The sequence below is a fragment of the Hirundo rustica genome, chromosome 9 (genome assembly GCF_015227805.2).
Source record: "Hirundo rustica isolate bHirRus1 chromosome 9, bHirRus1.pri.v3, whole genome shotgun sequence".
Taxonomy (NCBI): Eukaryota; Metazoa; Chordata; class Aves; order Passeriformes; family Hirundinidae; genus Hirundo; species Hirundo rustica.
Window position 1 is genome coordinate 9,857,747 of NC_053458.1, and position 19,959 is coordinate 9,877,705.

The window sequence follows — 19,959 nt, forward strand, 5'->3', positions numbered from 1 at the left end:
AACCAAGAAATGGTAGCTCCACCGAAATGGAGCCTCAAAAAATTTCTCGACACTCGTGCCTGTTCCTCTCCACGGAAATCTTTAGTAAAAGGCGAAAGATTTATACGATCTGAAGAGAAACCAGAGTATAACCCCACGGCCATCGACCGACACACCCACCGTCTGCTCCCCTCATCACAAGTTCCGGCGACTCCCGCCCGCCCGGCGCTCCGGGCCCCGCAGCCCCGCCCGGCCCGGCCCCGCGGTACGCACACACCGGGCAGCCCGCAGAGCCCGGGCGGGGCAGCGGCCGCAGCGCCGGACACCGGCGGCACCGCCAGGCACTCTGGGTATGCAAATCAGCCCGGGAACGGGGCGCCGGTAGTAAGTAGGAGGAGCCGGCGCGGATGGGCGGGGGCAGGTTGCGTTTGCTGACATCCGTGCCGCAGCGGATCCATTGTTCCCACGGTCCGAACTGCGAGGGGGTTGTTTATATTTCCCGCTGCCGCAATTCATTACCAACAAGCTACCCGAAAGAACGCTAAGCATTTGCTCTTTCTTAAGCCACGAAATTTTGTTATGACTCGTACTTGGTTCTCTCCACGGAAATCTTTAGTAGAAGGTGAAAAATATATACGATCTGAAGAGAAACCTGAGTTATGGCCCTGCTCGGCCTCGCACATAAGCCCGCTGCCCGCTGCTGCCCCACAGGACACGGCGACCCTCTCTCAGTTCCTTTCCCACCTTCCCAGTGCTTCCGGCGCCTGACGCGGCTCGGCACCAGCCCCTGGCCGGTACCACCGGTGCTCGGCGGGGCCGTCCTGGCGCTGCCTGCACTCATCCCGGCCATGCTGATCACACCAAGCGGAGGAGGCGGCCCGGCCCGGCCAAGCTCGGTGTTTCCTGCCCTCCTGCCGGGGAGAGGGAGCGGAGGGGGCAGCGGGGCATAAAGCGAGCGGGAGTGGACAAGGACCCCGCGGCGCTCGGTTCTGGTCGCATCGTCGCCACGGGCAGCACCGCGCAGAGGCAAAAAATCGGCTCCGAGAAAAGCCACCATAAGCCACCGCTATCCCCCTGCGCAGGGCTGGACTGCCCGGGACTGCCGTACAGGTCCCCAGCTGTCTCTTCTCCCCGAATCCGAACCGCCGGACATGCAGCTTCGCTGCATCGCCCGGGCCGGGAGGAAGGGTTACCCGAAACCCGCCCCGCCACCGCGCATCTCTGACCCGACAAGCGTAGTGAGGCGGCCGCCCCGCGGGGGTCGGGGCGGTGCAGATGGACCCCAGACCGCAAGGTAAGCGCTCCCGGGAGCCGCGGAGAAGGAAGCGGCTCAGTACGCACATATCCCGAACCTTTACTACATCGCAAGAGTCTCATCAGCGCAAAATGGGCTTAACGGATCTATTTTTAAACAAACATAGGGATAGCTCCACCGAAGTGGAGCCTCAAAAAATTTTTCGACACTCGTGCCTGTTCCTCTCCACGGAAATCTTTAGTAAAAGGCGAAAGATTTATACGATCTGAAGAGAAACCAGAGTATGCCGCTATGGTGCCCTCGGCAGATACCCATCGATAGCTCTCCCTTCCTAGGATATAGCGACGCCGAGAGCCCGCCCGCAGACTCGACCCCCTGCTGCCTTGTGCCGTTCCCCCGGCACCGGACCGAACCCGGCTTTGCACCGGACCAGCGGTCCCGGGCAGTGCCGGCCCGAACTTCCCCGTGTCTGCGGCACCGCCGCGCGGTGCACCCTGGGTATGCAAATTACCATGAATGCTAGGAAGGCGCCCGGCCCCGTAGCGGTAGCTGCCGGGCGGGGTCGGGTGCCAGGGACGCTCTGCCTAGACCTTCCTGTGCCTGCCCTTCGCCCCCGGCACGCTTGTCCAGGCTAGCCCCACACCGCCCAGTGTGGGTAGCTAGATCCTACCTTTGTACTGGACCTCCAGGTGTACTGAGCACAGCACACCCAGCGTGGGCTCCATGAGCACACAGGGCACATCTCCCATCATATCCTGGGGATAAAGGGCCGAGTGACAGGGGCAGTTCCTGCCTGAGGGATGCACACAGGTGGTAACACTGCCCGTTGCCCCCAGCAAGGCGCACTCCTCACCTGCATGACCCGAGTGTCTGCAGAGCCCCGTGCTCGGCCTGGTACACAACAGCTCAGCTTCGAAGTCTTGGGGATCTTGGCTTTAGTACTTGGGATCGCTGTGGCCCAGAGTCCAGCAGAACCTGTGCATCTTTCTGACCTTCCGCTGAGTTGGAGGTGTTTAAGAACTTGGTCAGGGCTTGCACCTTTGTGCCGAGAAAGAGATGCCAACTTGTGTGCCTGGATGAACCTGGATGAACCTGGATGAGCCGTCTCAGCTGCTTCAGTGTCACTCTGAGAGAACCCAGTAGCGCATCCCACTTGAAGTGTGGCTCAAACAGCCAGGACAAAATTTCTCTGTCCTTGTCAGGAGCCACAACTAGAAAACCAGTTAGCAAAATTCTCAGCTGGAATAAGTGGCCAAGGAAGGCCCTTCTGCAGGCATTCACAGAAACAGAGTTTGGTACTAGTATACCAGCAGAGTTGCAACAGATTCCACTACTGAGCCTGCTGCTTGGTCTCTGTTCGGGGAAGCTGTGACAGCATGTATCACCCCATGGCCTCTAAGAATGTCCTCTGAACTACAGAACTAACAGGGTTTGGCTTCCACTACCCAGGAGGAAAACCAGGGAAAAAAATGTTACAATGCTTTTAAAAGGTACAAAACTCTCCCACCCCAGAGAGGAACTCTGGGAAAGTTTGCAGTAGGTGAATGCTGCAGGTAAGGATGGAAACTGTTTTGTGGTTTTAACAGGAGGAATTGCAACCAGCAAGGCAGCAATATCACACCAAAATGACTGTGAAGAAAGTGAGGTTGTTAAAAAGTGAGAGGGGATGAAATGCAACCGCTCAACAATGGCTGAGGCTCTGAACTCCTTCCAGCCGGAGTAGCACTGCTGGATCTGCCATCAGCAGGTGGAGGGAAGGGAATGGCTCAGTGCAGCAAGCAGCTCCAGGGCCAGAGGTCAGGGAGAACATCCTTGCCTGAATCAGGACAAAGCACAAATGGATATGCTGCGTACCACAGCTTTCAAAATGAGCTCCCTATACTCTCTGCCAGTGTTTCCAGTGAGCAGCAGCAGCTTTACAGACTCCCTTTTGTCCTGTTCTTTCAGGTGGTTCAGCCCCAGTATTTCCAGAGGAATCAAGACACCTCTGATCTCCAGAAATTCAATAAAGTATCTGTGGCTGCAAGGCTGCAAGAATAAGGGGAACCAGGCCAGAAATGTCGCTTGCCTTGGAACCCATCTTCCTCTGCCAGCATGACACATCCTGGGAGCCATCACCTCACATCTCACTGCAGAGGCCAGAGGTCTGAACTGGATACTGTCTCTGCAGAAGAGCATGGACTGTCCTCTTACAGGCACACACAGGCAGCACACTCATCTGAATGTGAGAAAAACCACTAATTCTGGGTTCCTGAGAGACGGGTTACATGGCTTTCCTTTCCTTTCGTTCCATCTTTCGATAGCCAGGTTGTTTTTTAAACCTGCAGAATGTGGCTGGATGTGGATGTCTCTGTACAAAAGCTTATTCTTTAAACAAATGTTCAGTAGAGAACTTGTCCGTCCTCTCCATCTCACCACCACACAGCACCTCCAGCTGTCCAAGGAAACAGATGCATCATCCTGAGCCACACTGGTGAGCCAGAAACAAGTTAGCTCCCTGGAATTGCAGTTCCAGTGCAGCTCCAGCTCTGGTTTTGCCTTGCTTTTAATGAAGTTCAGGATGCAACTTTGAGCAACTTTGTGGGCATTATCCCATTCCTGCAAGAAAACCATGATGGCTGATGGCTTCCTGCTCTTTGATAGATGTCATGGTCTCTTCTGCCTAGAGAAAAAAGAGAAAGAAGTTTAAAAAGGTCTGTGAAAAAAAGACTCTGCTAATGAATTATCACTAGAATCACATTTTAAAACTCTGGCAAATAATATTAAAGAACTTAGCAACTGTTTAATCTAATTTTCTCTTATACTCATTTCACAGATAGGAAAACTGGCAAAAAGAGAGTTCCTGATATGTCTGAAGCTGCACAATGAAACTCTGACAGACCTGAGATTATTTTCCTGGGCAGGTGGTTTCACCACAGGAACTCTCTGCTCTGCTCTGCTAATAAAGTCATTTTGATGTTACCCATTACCCCAGCCCTGTTTCTCACTAGCCTCATGATATGAACACTGCATCTCATATCTGACCTGCCAGGGAATAAATAGAGTGAAATGAGAGCAGAAATAGGTATGGATTTATGGGGAGTGACAGGGTCAAGGGGGTTATAAATGCCTGTTAGCACAGCAGCACAGCCCTCACTCACATGCTGGAATGACAGCCATTTGGACTGGGCCCACATCCACCCAGGAACATGTGCCTGGCCTTGGCAGTGGGAAAATGCTTTGGCACCCTTTAGCATGACAGACATTTGCTCTGTCTTTTCCCTGTCTAATTTTCCTGGTATGTTTTTAAACAATCTAAAAATAGGTAAAATGATAAGAGCTATAAGCAAGAAGAGAGAAACTCCAGAAACATCCTTTGTCTGCATTTCCTTCTGTTTCCTCACACAGGTGTTAAATAGAGAAATCTACATTTTTCCAAGTGTCTTTGTCACACTTTTGGCTCAGTATGATATTTCCTAGTGCAGCTTGACAAATGTGAAGGTGCACTTAGTAAGGGAGATGGAATGTCAGGGACTAAGCTCTCCATTTGTGTGGCAATCCCACAGCCGTGCCCGCCTTTGGCTGGAGGACACTGACCAGCCTCGCTGTTAAACACCAGGAGCTTGCCCACACACAGATGCAGAAAGAGGGATAAGGTCACAAACAGGGGCATTAACACAGGTGCCCTATCCTCCACCAAGCTGTATCTACATGCCTAAAGATAAGAGAGGAATTCACACCTTGTCTAATGCACTTCTTGGACTTCCTACCTAACAAGAGGACCATTTTAGGTTTTATTTGTGTGGTTCATTGAGAAAAAGACAAAAAAAAAAAGACATAAAATTTTTGTGTTTCAGAGTAAGAAGTTTCTTTCAATGTAATACAAATCATCAAGATTTCCAATTTTCTATCTACAAAGTTCTTAAGCCCTTTATCCTAGTATATGGAGCAAAATTTCATATCAGTTCTGAAATATCCCCAAGACAGCTGCTCAAAAGTAACTTTCTACTCCTATTATCTGAATCAGACTGAAAACAACAACTAAAATGTGAACAGGTATCTCAGTGTGTAAAAACAAACAAGTAAAGTCTTCAAAAAGCTAGCTAAGAAACAGTGCTTGAGAATTAAGATGAGATGAAATTTCATTTGGGAATTAACGGTCTGTGTTCTGTAAGGCATCTGTGTCCTTGGCAGGGCATTTTCAGGACCTCCTCTGCAGGGAAGCAGGTTTAAAATAAATCCATTTTCCCAAAATAGTTGTGATTGAAAATGTTATTAGCCATAACAAATGTTAGTGCTGACAGGAGAATGGCCTTTTAGGGGCCTCTGCTGAAACAGTCAAGTGAAAGTCATATTTCACATTATTGCAAGCATTTTCCTGTGATTTACAGAATATTTGTGAAACATTACTTACAAGGCATATGATTGATATTGAGAGAACAGCTCGTGTGTAGGGGGAATCTGTATTTCACAGAAACTGTTTGCATGAAATTTACAGTCCCATAAAGTGCTCCTCTGTCCTCAACAGAGATCTAGTTAAAAGAACTTTACAGTCTGAAACATCCCAAAATTGATTCTAAATTAATGTTTCCATATTTATGTTTAAGATGCTGGTGGTGTAATGCTCTCCCATTTTTATTATAAAGCTGCAGTAACCTCCCTCCCCACTTCTCAGAAATACCAGCGTTAGCCTCTGGACGCGAGGATTTTAGTGAGCTGATACAAAGGGCTTGCCTATGGCAAAACAAAAAACCAAAACCAACAAAAAACCAACAGCAACAAAAAAGGTTTGAAACAATGATGACATGGCTTCAGAGGATACAGTGGTATCTGTCTCTGGCTGCTGTAATAACAGCATTTGCTGACATAGGAGTCTTTAAGCCAATATTGCAAAGTACCCTGGAAATGTACATCAATGTTTTTATTATGACCATTTTACATATGGGAACATACAGACACAGGGAAGTTAAATGACTTGCCTGAATCGTTTGTCAGTGCTAGCTTCAGCATGTAACCCCCTGGTCATTGGCTTCAAACTGTGCTGTCAACAGTGCTGGGCTGCCACCCAGTCCACTGGCTCTAATAATCAAAACAAGACTGGGTCAGGGCAGGGCTTTATTCCTGCCAAGAAAAAAACCGGTGATTTAGGAACTGGCTCTGGCAATTCAGCAGTTCTTTACATCCAGAGTACTGCTAAATCATCAGATTAAGATCAAAAGGCAGACTGGTGCTGCTTCAGCCTCAGACCGAGTGTGAGGTACCAGGGAATGACAGCCTTGGACTCATGGAAGGACAACGTGGCAGTAATTTGGTGTTACCTTTGCATCTTGCAACATCAGTGTTGTGCCCAGCCTCAGGCAGAACTTAGGGCTTGTTTCCCTGGCAGGTTTCACCCTTTCTTGGCACACCTCAAGTTCTCCCACGCACAGTGCACCTTCCTCAGTGTACCCCAACATCCCTGGCTGCTCAGCCCACAGTCCCGCCGGCGCCTCTCTCCTCTCTCCCGCATGTCCTGACTCCCAGCCCTACTGCTGTGCCAGCCACAGCCCCAAACCCACCCCTGCACTGCCTCAGCCCCAGCCAGGCCCTGCACTGCCCCCTGCCTCCACCCCAGCCCTGCCCCGTCTGATCCACTGCAACCTCAGCATTCCCTGCCCCAGACCACAATCCCACAGGCCTGATCCAGCCCAACCACGGGCCCCGTGCTCCCTCACACCCCAAACCCCACTCCAGGCCCTACAGTCCCTGACACACTCCCTGACCCGCGTGCCCAGCCCGTCCTGACCCAAACAACCAGATCAGGGCCAACGACCCCTCTCAACCCTCATGCCCGCCGTATCCCCCAGCCCCCCTGACTGCAACCCCCACTCCAGGCCCTACAAATCCCCTCATCCCGAGGGGGCGGTTACCCCTCATTGACTGACAGGTGGCTGAACCAATCGTTGCCCCTCGTTCGCCCCCTGCCCAATGGGTGGCCGGTGGGCGGGGCGCTGTGCCGGTGCTAAGGGCGCGTTGCTAAGGAAGTGGGAGGAGGGCAGGGGGCGGGGCGGACGCTGTGCCCGGGCGGGAGCTTTCCCTTCCCATTGGCTGCGGGGAGGGAGGTGGGCGGAGCTTCCGGGGGCGGAAGCGGCGGCCGGTGCGCGGAGCGCGGCCATGGGCACCCGCGGGCTGAAGGCGGCCGTGGTGGAGCTGGAGCCGGGACTGGCCCGCGGTGCGGGGGCGAGCGGGACCGGGGACACCGGTGACAGCAGGGACTGGGGGCGGAGAAGCGGGGAGCGGCTGGGGTATGGGAGGAAGAGCCGTGGGGCATTGGTGCTCTGGCAGGTGTCCGGCGGTCCCTGGAGGACAGGGCAGGACGCTTCCCTTTCCCCCTGGAAGTGGCAGCAGCTGCTGCTGTCTCGCCAGGAGGAGCGGTGTCTCCCCCCAGAGGGATCAGCTGGGTGCTGGAGAGCGGAGGGAGCTGGGGGGGCTGAAGCTGGGCGGTGCTGCAGAGCTCGCCCACGCAGTGGGACCGGCGTGAGGCAATACTCGTACCTGAGCGAGAAATCAGCTCATACTTGCTGCGTCATTGCCTTTAAACTTTACCAAGCAGACAAGTTGCTGTAAGTTCTGACTCGGGCAGACTGGAGGGCAGTTCTTTAACACTTGTGATTTGTTTCAGAAGGCCGTACAGAGGCCGAAGGACAGCCTGTGGTGATCCTCCTAGGCTGGGCCGGCTGCCAGGACAAATACCTGGCCAAGTACAGCGCAATCTACAAGCAGAAGGTGAGTAGCCTGTCTGTATTTTCGTGACACTGTCATACTGAGAAATAGCCTTATTTTTGCGTGTTGGTATAGTCTCTTTGAAGGCTCTCTCAGTCTCAGTCATGGGGAGGGAGAGTTCTCCTGTCATTGAAAGGTCCTTGTCTCTCACAGCCTGGGCACTGTTATCTAACAGCAGCTGATGTCACCTTTGTGTGTGCAGCTAAGACAGAAATACCTCCTTGGAGAAACTTTCAGTTGCTCTGTGACTCCCTGAAGTATTTTAAGGCTTTTAAAGTTGTGAGATGACTATTCAGGAATTATGTGAACCGTATTAATTTTCCCAAAAGGTAAACGTGCAGGGAAAGATTCTGTGTTTACTGCTTGCTGTTAGGCCACAGCACAGATGTGGTGAGGCTGGGGTGGGAACTGACAGAACACATCAAGCATCAGTTGTGCCTTTGGGCCCTTCCTTCCCGTGAAAATGATTAATCTAAATTTTGTAAGCTAAATTAATTTTATCCTGTCTGTGAAACAGGCATCCTGGGATAGTCGTAGCTGCCCACTAGGAATTTCTTGTGTTTGAATGAGAGAGATCTGTCCTACTGCCAGTGAAACAATAGATTTTTTTTTTTTTTTCCTTGGTCAACATACAAGGAATCTTGTATTTATCCAAATCTGTTCCAGCTATAGGTGGTAAAGTTTGTAGGTTAACAGCTCTATTGTTAATGTGTAATCCAGTGAAGGAGTCATTAATTGGCTTGATCTAGTGAAGAATTAGTTGTTAAGTGGCTTTAAGATGCTCCTGAGCGGATGAGGAGCACGTTATAGGGCAGCATGACAACTTGGAAAATGCTTTTCTCTCAGATTATAGAAATGAGGAAGGAGAGGATGGGTTTTCTTAGCTCGCTAAGAGGAAGTGGCTGTAACCACAGTAAGATGGTAGAGTAGGCTTTGATTTGAGAATTTGGTATCCTCTTCTTTCTCGTTCACTGTTCAGGGAGCTCTGGGGGGGGTGTTTTGGTGACTTTGCTTTGTGCTTGTCCGTGTGTAATGTCTGTGAGCTCAGGTGATAGAAAAGGTCTAAAGCATTTAAAAATGTAGTTCCATCTGCTCTATTTTGAAACTCCTCCAAGATCCTGTTTCCAAATCTATACCTAAATGTAAGGACTTAAGTGTGAAGGCAGTTGCTCAGTAGTTTTGAGTCCTTGAGCCAGAGCTCTTTCTTTGCACAGCTGGAGTGTTTCAGGAAGGTCTACAAAAATCATGTCAGTGTTGGTTGGTGGTGAGTCTTAGAGACAGCTACGAATAAGTTCACCCAAGGAGAGAAGGAAGTTCCTCTTTCTTTTTAAATTTGTTTCGGTGTGATGAGCAGGCTCCTCCTGTAAAAACAGCTGATACTGAAGGTCTGTGAATCAGGAAGATGGTTTTCTTCTCCTGGGTGAGGATTAACACCTCCATAAAAGTGGGTGGCAGTGTCCTCAGGGGTTGTGCCAGTTAGCTATCACAAGATTTGAAAGGATCTCAGACATGACCAAAGCCAGGCCTCTGCAGAAGCCTTTTCATAATAGTGTATGCTATTATGGTTAATGTAATCTGCATTCGTGTCAGTGCCTTGCTGCTGACACTAAAGACTTTCTTCTGGCCCTGTGGTTTCTGTTGGAAACCTGTCCCAGATTTTCATGTGTTTTGTACTGCTGCTTGCCTACTCTCTGTAGTTTGCAGCACAGTTTAATTGTGTGTGGGTTCTCTTTCTGTTCTTCTCAGGGGTGCACGGTCGTCCGTTACACGGCTCCATGGAGGATGATATTCTTCTCTGAGACCTTTGGCATCAGATCCCTGCAGACCCCAGCCAGGCAACTCCTGGAGCTGCTCTTTGACTACAGTGTTGAAAACAGACCGGTTCTTTTCCATGTTTTCAGCAACGGTGGTGCCATGCTGTACCGTTACATCATCGAGGCGCTCCACACCCACAAGCCGTTTAAGAATCTCAGAGTAGCTGGCACCATTTTCGATAGCGCCCCCGGCAGAAGAAACTTGCGAGGAGGCCTTCGTGCCCTGGCAACTATCCTGGTCTCCATGAACGTGCTGCTCAAGTATTTCCTGCTGCTGGCTTTTGCCAGCACGGCCGTCGTGCTGCGGATCCTGCTGTACCCCCTGACCCGCTTCATCCACGAGAGCCACTACGACGCGCTGCTGAAAGCGCCCTCGCGCTGGCCCGAGCTCTACCTCTACTCCCAGGCCGATCTCATCATCAAGGCCAGCGAGGTTCAGCTCATGGCCAACGCCCGGCAGCAGCTCGGCGTTCCCGTGAAAGCTGTGGACTTCTCAGATTCGGCTCACGTCAGCCACATGCGGGGGTACCCCACCTATTACTGCAGCCTCTGCACAACTTTCCTGTCTGACTGTGTCGGGGGCTCAGCTCCTTAGTGCTGTAATACCTTCAGTGTTTGCCTCTGCTTGCTCAGCTCCCATGGGAAATGTCACCCCCTTGGCCTTTGTGTCTTTGAAGCGAGGAAAGTAGAGGTTTCTTGTTTGTTTTGTTTGTTTTTTCCCCTACCGTCTGCAAGTCTGAAAGCCTCCAGCCTGGCCTTTGGACCAGCCACGTTAGAGCAGAAAGTAGATATGGATTAATTCAAAGTCCTGACGGTGAAATCCTGTCACGGTTCATGTTGATGTGCTTTACCAAGTTGTCACAGACCAGAGTCTCACACTGAGTATTATTTGTTTCTTTCTGTCTCTTCTTGTTCTCTGCTTTCCATGTTGTCTCCTTGTCCCCAGTGTCCAATGTGCATGTTCTGTTGCTTGTACTAATTTTACAATCCAGCTCTTCCATATCTCAGGGGTTTTTGTATTATTTTTTCTCTCTGCCATTTCTTTTATCTTCCAGTGAGCAGACAGAGCCAAGTCTGCAGGGCTTTTTGCTTTTCTCAGCGCATTCCAGCTCTTGTTGTACTCTCCTTGCTGGAGATGAAGGAGAAACCAAGTGTAAGAATGGGAAAAGGTGTGTATAGGGCAGTATGACCAGACTGTCATCTGGTTCCATTAAATAGCTGAGATAAAACAGTCAAAACTCTCTGATCCTTGGTGGGAGCTCAAATGTTTGTGATAACTTTTGTGTTCTTCAACCCAGAGGTTTAAGCTAACATTTTTGAATGTGTCTAGTGTTTTGTTTCTCTTCCTTCTAGTCTTTTGTGTGTTCTACTGAGGAGTTTGCTTTCTTGGGGAGCTATTTATTTGTGATTGTATGTCTTTGAGCAGCCTGTATTTTGCATCTGGATATTCAGGGAAACTTTTGGATTACAGCTGTGCCAGACCCCAGAAACAGAAAGGTGGAATTGCAGAAGAAAATGGAACTGTCTCTTGGAGCTATGCTTTATACTGGGTATTTCTTAAGTCACCTCCAGCCTACAAATGACCATGAAATACATTTTTGTCCATAATGTTCTCTTCAGATGATCAGTCTTTGCAGTCCACGCAACGTGTACAAGAAATTAATTCCTTCCACCTAGTGAAAAAGTTGCTCATTGCACTGTACTTCATCCATGTTTGGGTTAAGGTTTTATTGATTATTTGGGGGAGAGGTGGGGATAAACACAGAGGAGAGCTTGCTGATATATTTATGCTATGCCACAGCATAGCAAGTTAATAACATGGTGAACAGGTTTAGGCAACTTTAAATTGCCAGGAAGAAGCTCTGAAGGGCTGTGACATGGGCTGTTTGAACAAGGAGCTGCCCTAGAGAGGTAGGCACTTAAAAAGCAGGAGGAGTTTTGCAAGAGGTTCTGCCAGCGGGTGACTGTGCTGGTCTTACCCACCCTTGGGGTGCTGTCATCTACAGTTACAAAACTCGTGCTGTTCTGGATGGAAATGCAGAGGGGGAGGTCCTTGGGAAGCACTAAAATACTTTGGAAGTTTAAAACAAGAACTATAACACCTCACAGAAGTGAAAGCACAGGGTGAGTGGCAGTGGTGACCACACAGCTCTTTGTAGCAGACTATTGTGGCAACGCTAATTTGCAGCAGAATAACCCCCTGATGGGCATGGTTTTAGAGGCAGGGTTGGGCTGTATATGGGATAAGTGAGAATTAACTGAAAAGGACCTGATGACCTGGTTTGTCTTTGATTTTTGGAAAGTGAAAACTATCTTCAGGCACAGGAGCCCTTGTTGTTTGGGATCCAGTCTTCTGTAGGTGTGATCCCAGTTCCAGCTCTCTCACTGTGACAATGGGGTTGTGAGGGCTACCCTGTGGTAAGAGCCTTCAGCCTTCCCCTTTTCATGGAGAAATTCTTGTTTCTAGGGTTTGGACCTGTGAAATCCAGGCAGAATCCCCTATCTCCAGAAAGCCCATCGAAGATCTTCAAGAGCTTTTTAAAGCAGGCCCCTGGTTTGTGCTGTCAGTGCTGTAACTCGTGAGCTGTGATGTGTTCATCTGCCTTTTCAAAGATCTGGGCTGGGGCTTCTCAGCATCCAGCCTGTTTGTGGCACTGTGAGCACTCCTGGGGTACAGAGGTGATAAAGGCTGTTTAACCAGCATTTACCCTCATGCTGGTTTCTACAGGTTCAGTATTTACAGGTCAGTTAAACACTCCATAACGTACACCTCTGAATTAATACACTTGTTCCTGGGAACCTGCTGTTCTCCTGTTTATTGCTGCGGGTGTTGAACTTCTGTTTAAGGACTTGGGCTGTTGCAGAACATGGCTGGCAGGAGCTGGAACTAAACCCTCTGCTCCTGCCTGACAGGATGGTGAAGCTTCCTCTGGGAAGAGCCTCACATGTCAGCTACACCTTCCCTCCCCACTTCCACCTCCCCCCCACGGGGTTGCCACTTCCCCAGCTCCTGCTTTGCAGGGCAGCAGGCAGGGAGCGGGTGCTGCCTGCTGGAGCTCTGCAGTCAGAGGTGTCCTGAGCTTTGCAAACGGGAACGTGCTCACAGGTGCATTTCCACTGCTGCAGAAGGGACTTGAAATTCAGAGGTGGTTTGTGTACACAGCTCTGAGAGCAGGATGATCTCGGGCAAGCCAGTGATTTACAGCACCAGTCTTCTGAGTGGGTTTTGTTTTCTGAGTCCCAGCAAGTTTTAATTCTGATTGTGAGCACTGTGTGAGATGCTGGCCTCTGCTTTCCTGTACTGCGTGTGCCCCCACCTTCCTGCCCTCCGTATTCCTGTGGCTTATTTGAAACAGAAGGTTAATAACTTGGAGCCCGAAGGCACATGGCTGAGAACTGATCCAAGCACTACTGGATTTACAAAAACCCAGCCTCAGACCCTTAATCCTTGCTAAACTGTCACGGTTTGGCGCAGCCGGTGTTCCTAAAGAGCTTCAGCCTGAACACTGAAAGCCCAAAGGTTGTGATATCTTGGCAAATCCAGGTAAATCTCTGAGATGAGCTATGGGGAGGAGGGGCACTGTAGATCTGTTCATTGGGAGGAAAAAATGCAGCATCCCTGGGCTTGCCTTGAGGGTAGGGAGTGGGATGTGGCCCAGAGCTTGTTTTCCTGCAGTTCTGCCCTCATGTGCAGACTGTGAAATAGTGTGGGTGGAACAGCAACAGTGGTGAGAGAGGAGGATGCTCACAGCTGGCTGCCACAGTTGTGGTAAAGGAAAATTCACTTTCCCTCAGTAACAAAATCCATTTGAGTATTTCCTGTGAGGGAACTGACTCCTGGCTTGCTCCCCTGTGCTGCCTTCTCTCCCCAGGCAGTGGTGATGTTACAGGGCGGTTTTGAAAAATAAAAAAAAGCCACTTAGTGGTCAGGGTGGCCCGTGTGGCTGGGCTGGAGGGCGCTCAGCTGCTCCTGGCAGGGCTGGGAGGGTGTCTGTGCAGCCGGAGCTCCCTGCAGCACTGGGGGAGGCCAGGGGCAGGATCCAGCCAGCCAGGGTTCAGCTTTTGGAGCTGGAGGAACATCTTGCAGCACGAGTAATTCAGATTAGGCTCCTGGGTGGAGACTGACCTGTGCCCACATCTCCTAAGGGTGTTTTAAAGGTGTGTGGGCCGAGGTCCCATTTTCATGCATGCTGGGATGCTGCAGGCGTATGCGTGGAGCTCTGCCGTGATGGAAGAGTGGGAATGGACGAGACGGAACCGAGCGATCCAAGCCCATGCTGCATCCCAAGAAGCGAAGGAGGGAGGCTGGTGTCCAGTGCCTGCGGAGTGATGTGGAGGAGCTGGCAGAGGGCGGCTGTGCGGACCCCGCCGAGCCCCGCGCCGGGCGGGAACGGCTCCACGAGGTGGCAGCAGGACCCCTCTTTCCCGCAGGGAAGCGATTTCTAGTCTAGGACGCGGCTGGCAAAGACCCCGACAGCACGGCTCAGCCCAGCGCTTCTGAGTGCCTGGGAGCATCTCCTGCAAAAGGTCTCCTCTTGGGGCGAGGAAAAAGACCAGCAAGAACCAACTCGGACGACAAGAACTAGAGACTGAGTTAATACGGAACAGCATCTCTCTCTAGGGCTGCCTGCCTCTGGGATTTGTATTAGCTCCCATTCCTCAGCTTTAACTGATTGTTAAAACCAGAAGTCTAACAGCAGGAATAGCTTTCCTGCCCTTCTCACCCCAGCAGACCACGACACAGCACTTCCCTCTCCATCACCCAGGGAAGGCAATCGGTTTTTTAAGTGAATCTGTGTAACAGTGTGATCAGGCAGACCATGCCCAACTTCTGGGAGCTCCATGCATCAGGACTCTGGAGCTCCCTTGCATGCCCTGTAGTCCCTAAGCCCTGGGAAAGGAGCTGAGCTTAGTGCTGTTCTGGAAAGGCTGGCAGGACCCCCCAGCACACAGGGCTGGGAGCTTAGGGCACAATTAGGAAACAGGACAGCACAAATGGGGGCCCACAGCCACCACCTGATCCATCTCCTAATGCCCCCTTGTGCAGCACACCTCCACAGCTCCTTCACCCAGCCTGGGGCATGGGTGTCCCTCCATCCCCTTCCCTTTGGACTTGACTCCCCCATCCACTTCTCATGGCTGCAGGCGCACCCCAGCACCATCAGAGCCAGGCTCTGCGGGCACAGCTGGGATGGGCAGAGGTGGGCACGGCATCCTTTGGTCACCCTTCCAAACCTATGAGGGCTGGGGCAGGGAGAGCTTGGGCAGCCCCTGCCCCCTTGGAGTGATGGATGAGCTGACAATAGGGTATTGATAAGGAATTAACCTTGAGCCCTTCTTGCTTCAGTGTCAATAGAGCAGGAGCCAAGTACACACTTTTGATTGGAAATCTGTGTTTGGCCTCTGCTGTTTCTGAGCCCATCGAAGGAGAGACGAGAGGAGGATGCGAACTGCCCTGCTGCCCCCCTCCCCAGCTGGGATCCCCCCAAGTAGATCCCTCTCAGCTTCTCCAGGCCCCTGCTGCTGGAGCCGAGTGTGGGCACCTAGCCCTGGAGGCTGCGGCAGCCTCTGTGCCCCCAGCCTGGCATGTGGAGGGCTGGGTACCAGGGCCCCCCTTGTTTCCTAAAGGGCCCGTGCCCATCCTGCACTGGCCTACACTCCGAGCAGTTTGTTTAATTAAGTGTTTTGCCTAATGGGATTGCCTCATTTCCATAACAAACTGGCGGGCTGTCATTAGGTGGGCTCCCTCATTCATTACTGTTAATTAGATATGGATCCCCCAGAAGGCGGCGCGGGGTGATGAACGAGGCCCCTGACACACGCTATTACACATTAGCATTTTCTCAATATATCCGATACATCATGGTCCTCCGCTTCCTAAAGATATTTTAAATAAAATATTAGCAGCCTGCTGTGGGGTAGGGAGGGTTTCTGCCCCTCACCCTGGCCTCAGGCCTCCTCTAGGCTGGAAGTGGATGAAAGAGCGGCTGAGACACTTCGCTGCTCCTCGCCAGCCAAAAAAGTGGCCAAATCCCGCCCTTTCCCAATCCCTGCCGCAGCAGATGGAAAGAGGTCCCTGACATCCTTACTGCCTCCTCCCACCAGCCGGGGGACCCACAGCACCCCATCCCTGGGGGACGCAGCCACGGGGAGGGGTTTGAAAACAGCCCATTGACCCATCTGCAAAATGTTTGTAAACCAAAAGCATCGGCGCCAGCAGCGTGCCGGGGGGAACCCGACCTCAGCCCCCCCGGGCCAGCAGCCTCCCGGTCCCTGTGTCGGGGTAACCCTACACTGCGCTGGAGGCCCCTAATGCAGGATGTATAGATCTGTTGGGGCTGGGCATCTCCTGCCCTCAGCTAACGCAGCCGATGAGACTTCATTATGGGGGCGTCCCCTGAGGGGTGCCCTTCGCCCTGCCCTGCTGGCTCTATGGGGGACCAGTTGGGGGAACCCGCCCGTGGTGGGGTCTAGCGCACGTCCCAGCATCCCCCTGCATCTGTCCCTGCATCCCAAACAGGACCAGGACTCCCCTCAGGGGCATTACTCACATCCAGGAGCTGCGGCGTGTGGGGGGCGTCTCTGCTGCCTCTCGCCTGCGAAGGGAAACACAGAGAAGCAGAAAGCGCCCGAGAAGATTTATACTTGTTTAATTAATGTCAAATGTAGTTTACAAACGGGAGTGACAAGTACCTCTTTGTATAGTATACACTGACACACAATCATTGACACACCGGAATATCGCTTTGTGCAACTGGGATTCTTTGGGCAAAGATAGGTAACTCTGATATTTCACTTTTTTTTTTTCTTTTTAAAATCATTTAAACTCATTACAGAAGAGGGGAAGTGACAGATGCCTGTTACAAACTGGGATGCCTCTCTCCCCAGCCTTCCCCCTGCAGGTTCCCCCTTGAAAACAGGGGATGGCTTTACAATTTAAACAAAAAAAGGAAAAAAAAAAAAGAAAAAAAAAAAACAAAACAAAAAAGAAACCGAAAATAAACCCCAAAGCAAAGAACCAATGACTAGTTACATATGGTTTTACACAAACGTACATAAAGCACATGGCTGGTCCACAACACCTGCCAGAAAGGCCCTGGGAGGGAGGCAGGCTATTTCCAAGGAACGGCTGGGTAGGGGGGTCCTACCCTCCTGCCCTTCCTGGCTGCACCCTCTCCATCTCTGAGACCTCAGCAACAGCACGCTCCCAGCTGAGCCGTGTGCCCTGTAAGTTTTTCTCCCTTTACGAATCCAGCCTGAGCTGTGCACGCCTGCCCTTCCCCTGCCTTGTGCTGCTGGCGGCAGGGCTCCCCCGCAGTGACAGTCCCTGCCCGCAGTCTCCCTGCGAAGGTGAGACCCTCTGGAGTGCCTCGGCTTCCTCTGGTTCCCAGGAGCTCTGCTGGCACAGAGCAGCTCTCTGGTCTCACAAGCCACACGCAGCTATGAGCTTGGATACAAGGGAAACTCCCAATTAGGAATTGTCACCTTTTTATGTTTGTGAAATAATAGCTCCTTCAATTTCATTTGGGATTTTTTGGGTGGAGCGGGATCCTTCTGAAGTCAGTCAGGAGATGCCAAGGCTGTAGCTGTTTTCTGCGAAAGATCTCAGGGCAGGGAAGCAGCAGTGGGACTGTCACTCCCCCCATGTCCTGCTTACCCAGCCCTTCCCTCTCTGGAAACACCCCAGCAGCTCAGCTCAGCAGCGCTGAGGTCTCAACTCCAAACCCCTCATCCACTGCTGTTTCCAGACTCTCTTAAAATGCCCCATCTATGTTGTGCTGCCAGGTGGGATCTGCTTGGAAAGGAATGGGGCAGATGAGCTTTCCCATCTCCCTGTCTTCTGGCTATGGGGAGCTGGCACCCCACAACTGCCCAGGGAGCCATGATGCAGTGTGGGGCTGGCAGAAGTCCCAAGGCCTTGGGAAATGGGTCAGTATCTGTTTCTTGGATCCTGACAATAAAATAAAAAACCAAAATCCAGGCCAGATGGCAGCTTTGGTTAAGGCTGAGGATACAGGAGACAGGGACAAGCATGAGGGACTGCATGGAAGAAGCTGGGGCTGTGGGGAACCTCCAGGTCCAGCTGAGTGTCTCTGCTGTACCCTGGCAGTTGCAGTGGGGACGAGACAGGGCCGGCTTGGCTCTCTGCCCTAGTGCCAAAACCTCTTAGGAAAAACGCCGGCTGCAGGAGAGCGGGAGCTGGGGAAGTGAGAGCAGGGCAGGGCTGGCTCTGCAGGGCTTGCACGGCTCTGCCAGGCAGCCCTGCAAGGGAACTGGGTCTCTCTGAGCAAAGCCACCAGCATCCCATCTGCCATCCCCACTGTCCTGCCTCAGCACCATCCTGAGCAGCCCTGGCATCCTCAGCCAGGAAACGCTGCCCAGAGGAGGAAAGCAAAGGCAGGCAGGGCAGGGGAAGGGGCTGTGGCCTGCAGGAGCACAGGAATCAGCCCGACCCCTGAGCAGGCACTCCCAGCTCTGACAGACTCCCTCTTTCCAGCTCCTCACCATTTGCCCCTTCCCCAGCTGAGAAAGATAAAGGGGGCTGAGCCAGATTCCCCCTGTCCTGCCTGGCCCCCCGGTGAGGAGTTAAAAGCTGTGTCTTTCCGGGGATAACGATTCTATTATAAATAGCCCCATTAACTACAACTAATGACAAAAATCCACCTCCTCTACTCCCCATAAGTTCTGTAAGTTATGGGCAATGCTACAGCCATTACTAAAAGCTGTTAACTTCATATCTGAATGAGGAAATATACACCACAGAACATTAAACCATTTATATTATATATATGTATATATATACTTTTTTTAAACTAATGACTTTAATGCCAAAACTTTGCTGAACCAAGAAAAATATGGGTTTAATGTTCTCTGCTCATTTTTTTTTTCTTCTTTAAAAAAAATACAACCCAAAGAAAAGAAAGGGAAACTTATTAGTATGTAATGTTTGAGTCTATCCCATTTATACACAACATTGTAAACATATATAATCTATATTACATGTGCTTCATTTCTGCCTGGGTGTGTTTTTTTTTTTCTTTAAACCTTTTAGTCATCACTAGAACACCACAAAAAACCAAAACAGAACCAACCAACCAACCAACCAAAAAAAATCAAACCAAAACAAATAAAAACAAAACAAAAACTGATCAAGGAACACAAGTTACAGGTTATTTAACATCTTTCTGCCAAGGGTCCCTTCCCCAGTCTCCTGGGGGCAGAGTGATCAACAACACAGTCCAAAGGAGGGCTCATGAGCCATCCGCAATGCAAAGCCAGCTCCAGGGAACGGGTGCTGGGGAACACTGGTTTTAAAAAACGGGGCTTCACAACAAAGGATTTGGTTTTGCCCGCTGCAGATGCTGAAGGAGGTCTCAAACTGCGGGACCTGGCAGCCGAGGCTCCCCACTGCTCCTGTATCCTCGAGTCCATGTCTGGAGTCTCTGTTGTTTTTTTTTTTTCCTTTAAATTTTAAAACGTCTTTTTTTTGTTGTGGTCGTTCTTCTCCCCCTGGGCGTGATGAGCTGAGCCGAGTAGCTGGGTCCCGCCCTCCTGCTGTGTCCTTCATAAGTAGATGCGCCGAAGGTCTCCAGGAGACGTGATGGTGTTACACTGAGGACAGAGCTTCTTGGCACCCTGCAACCAGCAGATGAGATGCACAGTGTGAGAGCATGAAGGACCCCTGCCCTTGGCCTGGCATAGCAGGATCAGTAAGGCCCTCCAGGCATGGCCATGGCCTCCAACAGGGAGCACAAGTGTGAAGGGGGAGTCCCAATGCCTTCCTTGCCTGTCCTGCAAGCCCCTCGTCCTGCTCCAGTCCCTGGCATGAGGCAGCTGGAGCTCTGCAGGAGCTCTGCAGAGGACTGAAACCCAGAGCCAAGGTCCATCACCCAACTCAGCACTGCTGTCTCCCTGGTTGCCAGGGAGATCTGCTCCTTTTTGTTCTCCTTGCTCACCTGTGGCCCTTGATGAGCCAGTTCAGGTCACTGAACAGGCAGAAAAATAACCCAGCTGGAACAAGTGAAGTTTTCAGCAGGGATAACTGAGCTGGTTCACGGAGGGCCTTGGATCATCCCTTTCAGGGCAGCACAATGGGCACTGCCTCATCCATCCTGCAAAATCCTAAGAGCTGCTGGCATGAAGGAACCCTTCATCCCGTCCTCCCCACCT

General features: G+C 51.3%; 2 protein-coding genes and 3 non-coding genes across 14 annotated transcripts in view; 1 reads left to right on the forward strand and 4 right to left on the reverse strand.

The window, feature by feature from the left end:
• Positions 1-14: 14 nt before the first annotated feature.
• On the reverse strand, positions 15-129 carry LOC120756909 (U5 spliceosomal RNA). The gene has a single exon (XR_005702304.1). It is a non-coding gene; the product is annotated as a U5 spliceosomal RNA (small nuclear RNA).
• Positions 130-520: 391 nt separating this feature from the next.
• LOC120756911 (U5 spliceosomal RNA) lies at positions 521-639 on the reverse strand. The gene has a single exon (XR_005702307.1). It is a non-coding gene; the product is annotated as a U5 spliceosomal RNA (small nuclear RNA).
• A 765-nt stretch (positions 640-1,404) lies between these two features.
• On the reverse strand, positions 1,405-1,519 carry LOC120756903 (U5 spliceosomal RNA). Its single transcript, XR_005702298.1, has one exon. It is a non-coding gene; the product is annotated as a U5 spliceosomal RNA (small nuclear RNA).
• Positions 1,520-7,336: 5,817 nt separating this feature from the next.
• TMEM53 (transmembrane protein 53) lies at positions 7,337-12,588 on the forward strand. Of its 4 annotated transcripts, none has more exons than XM_040073579.1 (3): positions 7,337-7,424; positions 7,875-7,978; positions 9,722-12,588. In XM_040073579.1, the coding sequence occupies exons 1-3, from the start codon at positions 7,367-7,369 to the stop codon at positions 10,382-10,384; spliced, it is 825 nt and encodes a 274-aa protein (XP_039929513.1). In that variant the 5' UTR covers positions 7,337-7,366; the 3' UTR covers positions 10,385-12,588. The 4 variants fall into 4 exon arrangements, with proteins under 4 accessions (XP_039929513.1, XP_039929511.1, XP_039929512.1 ...); XM_040073577.1 differs by having other exon boundaries at positions 7,345-7,454; XM_040073578.1 differs by having other exon boundaries at positions 7,345-7,454; positions 7,878-7,978.
• Positions 12,589-16,423: 3,835 nt separating this feature from the next.
• RNF220 (ring finger protein 220) overlaps positions 16,424-19,959 on the reverse strand; it is a 219,671-nt gene continuing 216,135 nt past the window's right edge. For all 7 annotated transcript variants that reach the window (XM_040073571.2, XM_040073573.2, XM_040073572.2 and 4 more), the window contains one exon: positions 16,424-19,425. In XM_040073571.2, coding sequence (XP_039929505.1) covers positions 19,354-19,425 — 72 coding nt within the window. In that variant the 3' untranslated portion in view covers positions 16,424-19,353. The remainder of the gene's footprint in view (positions 19,426-19,959) is intronic.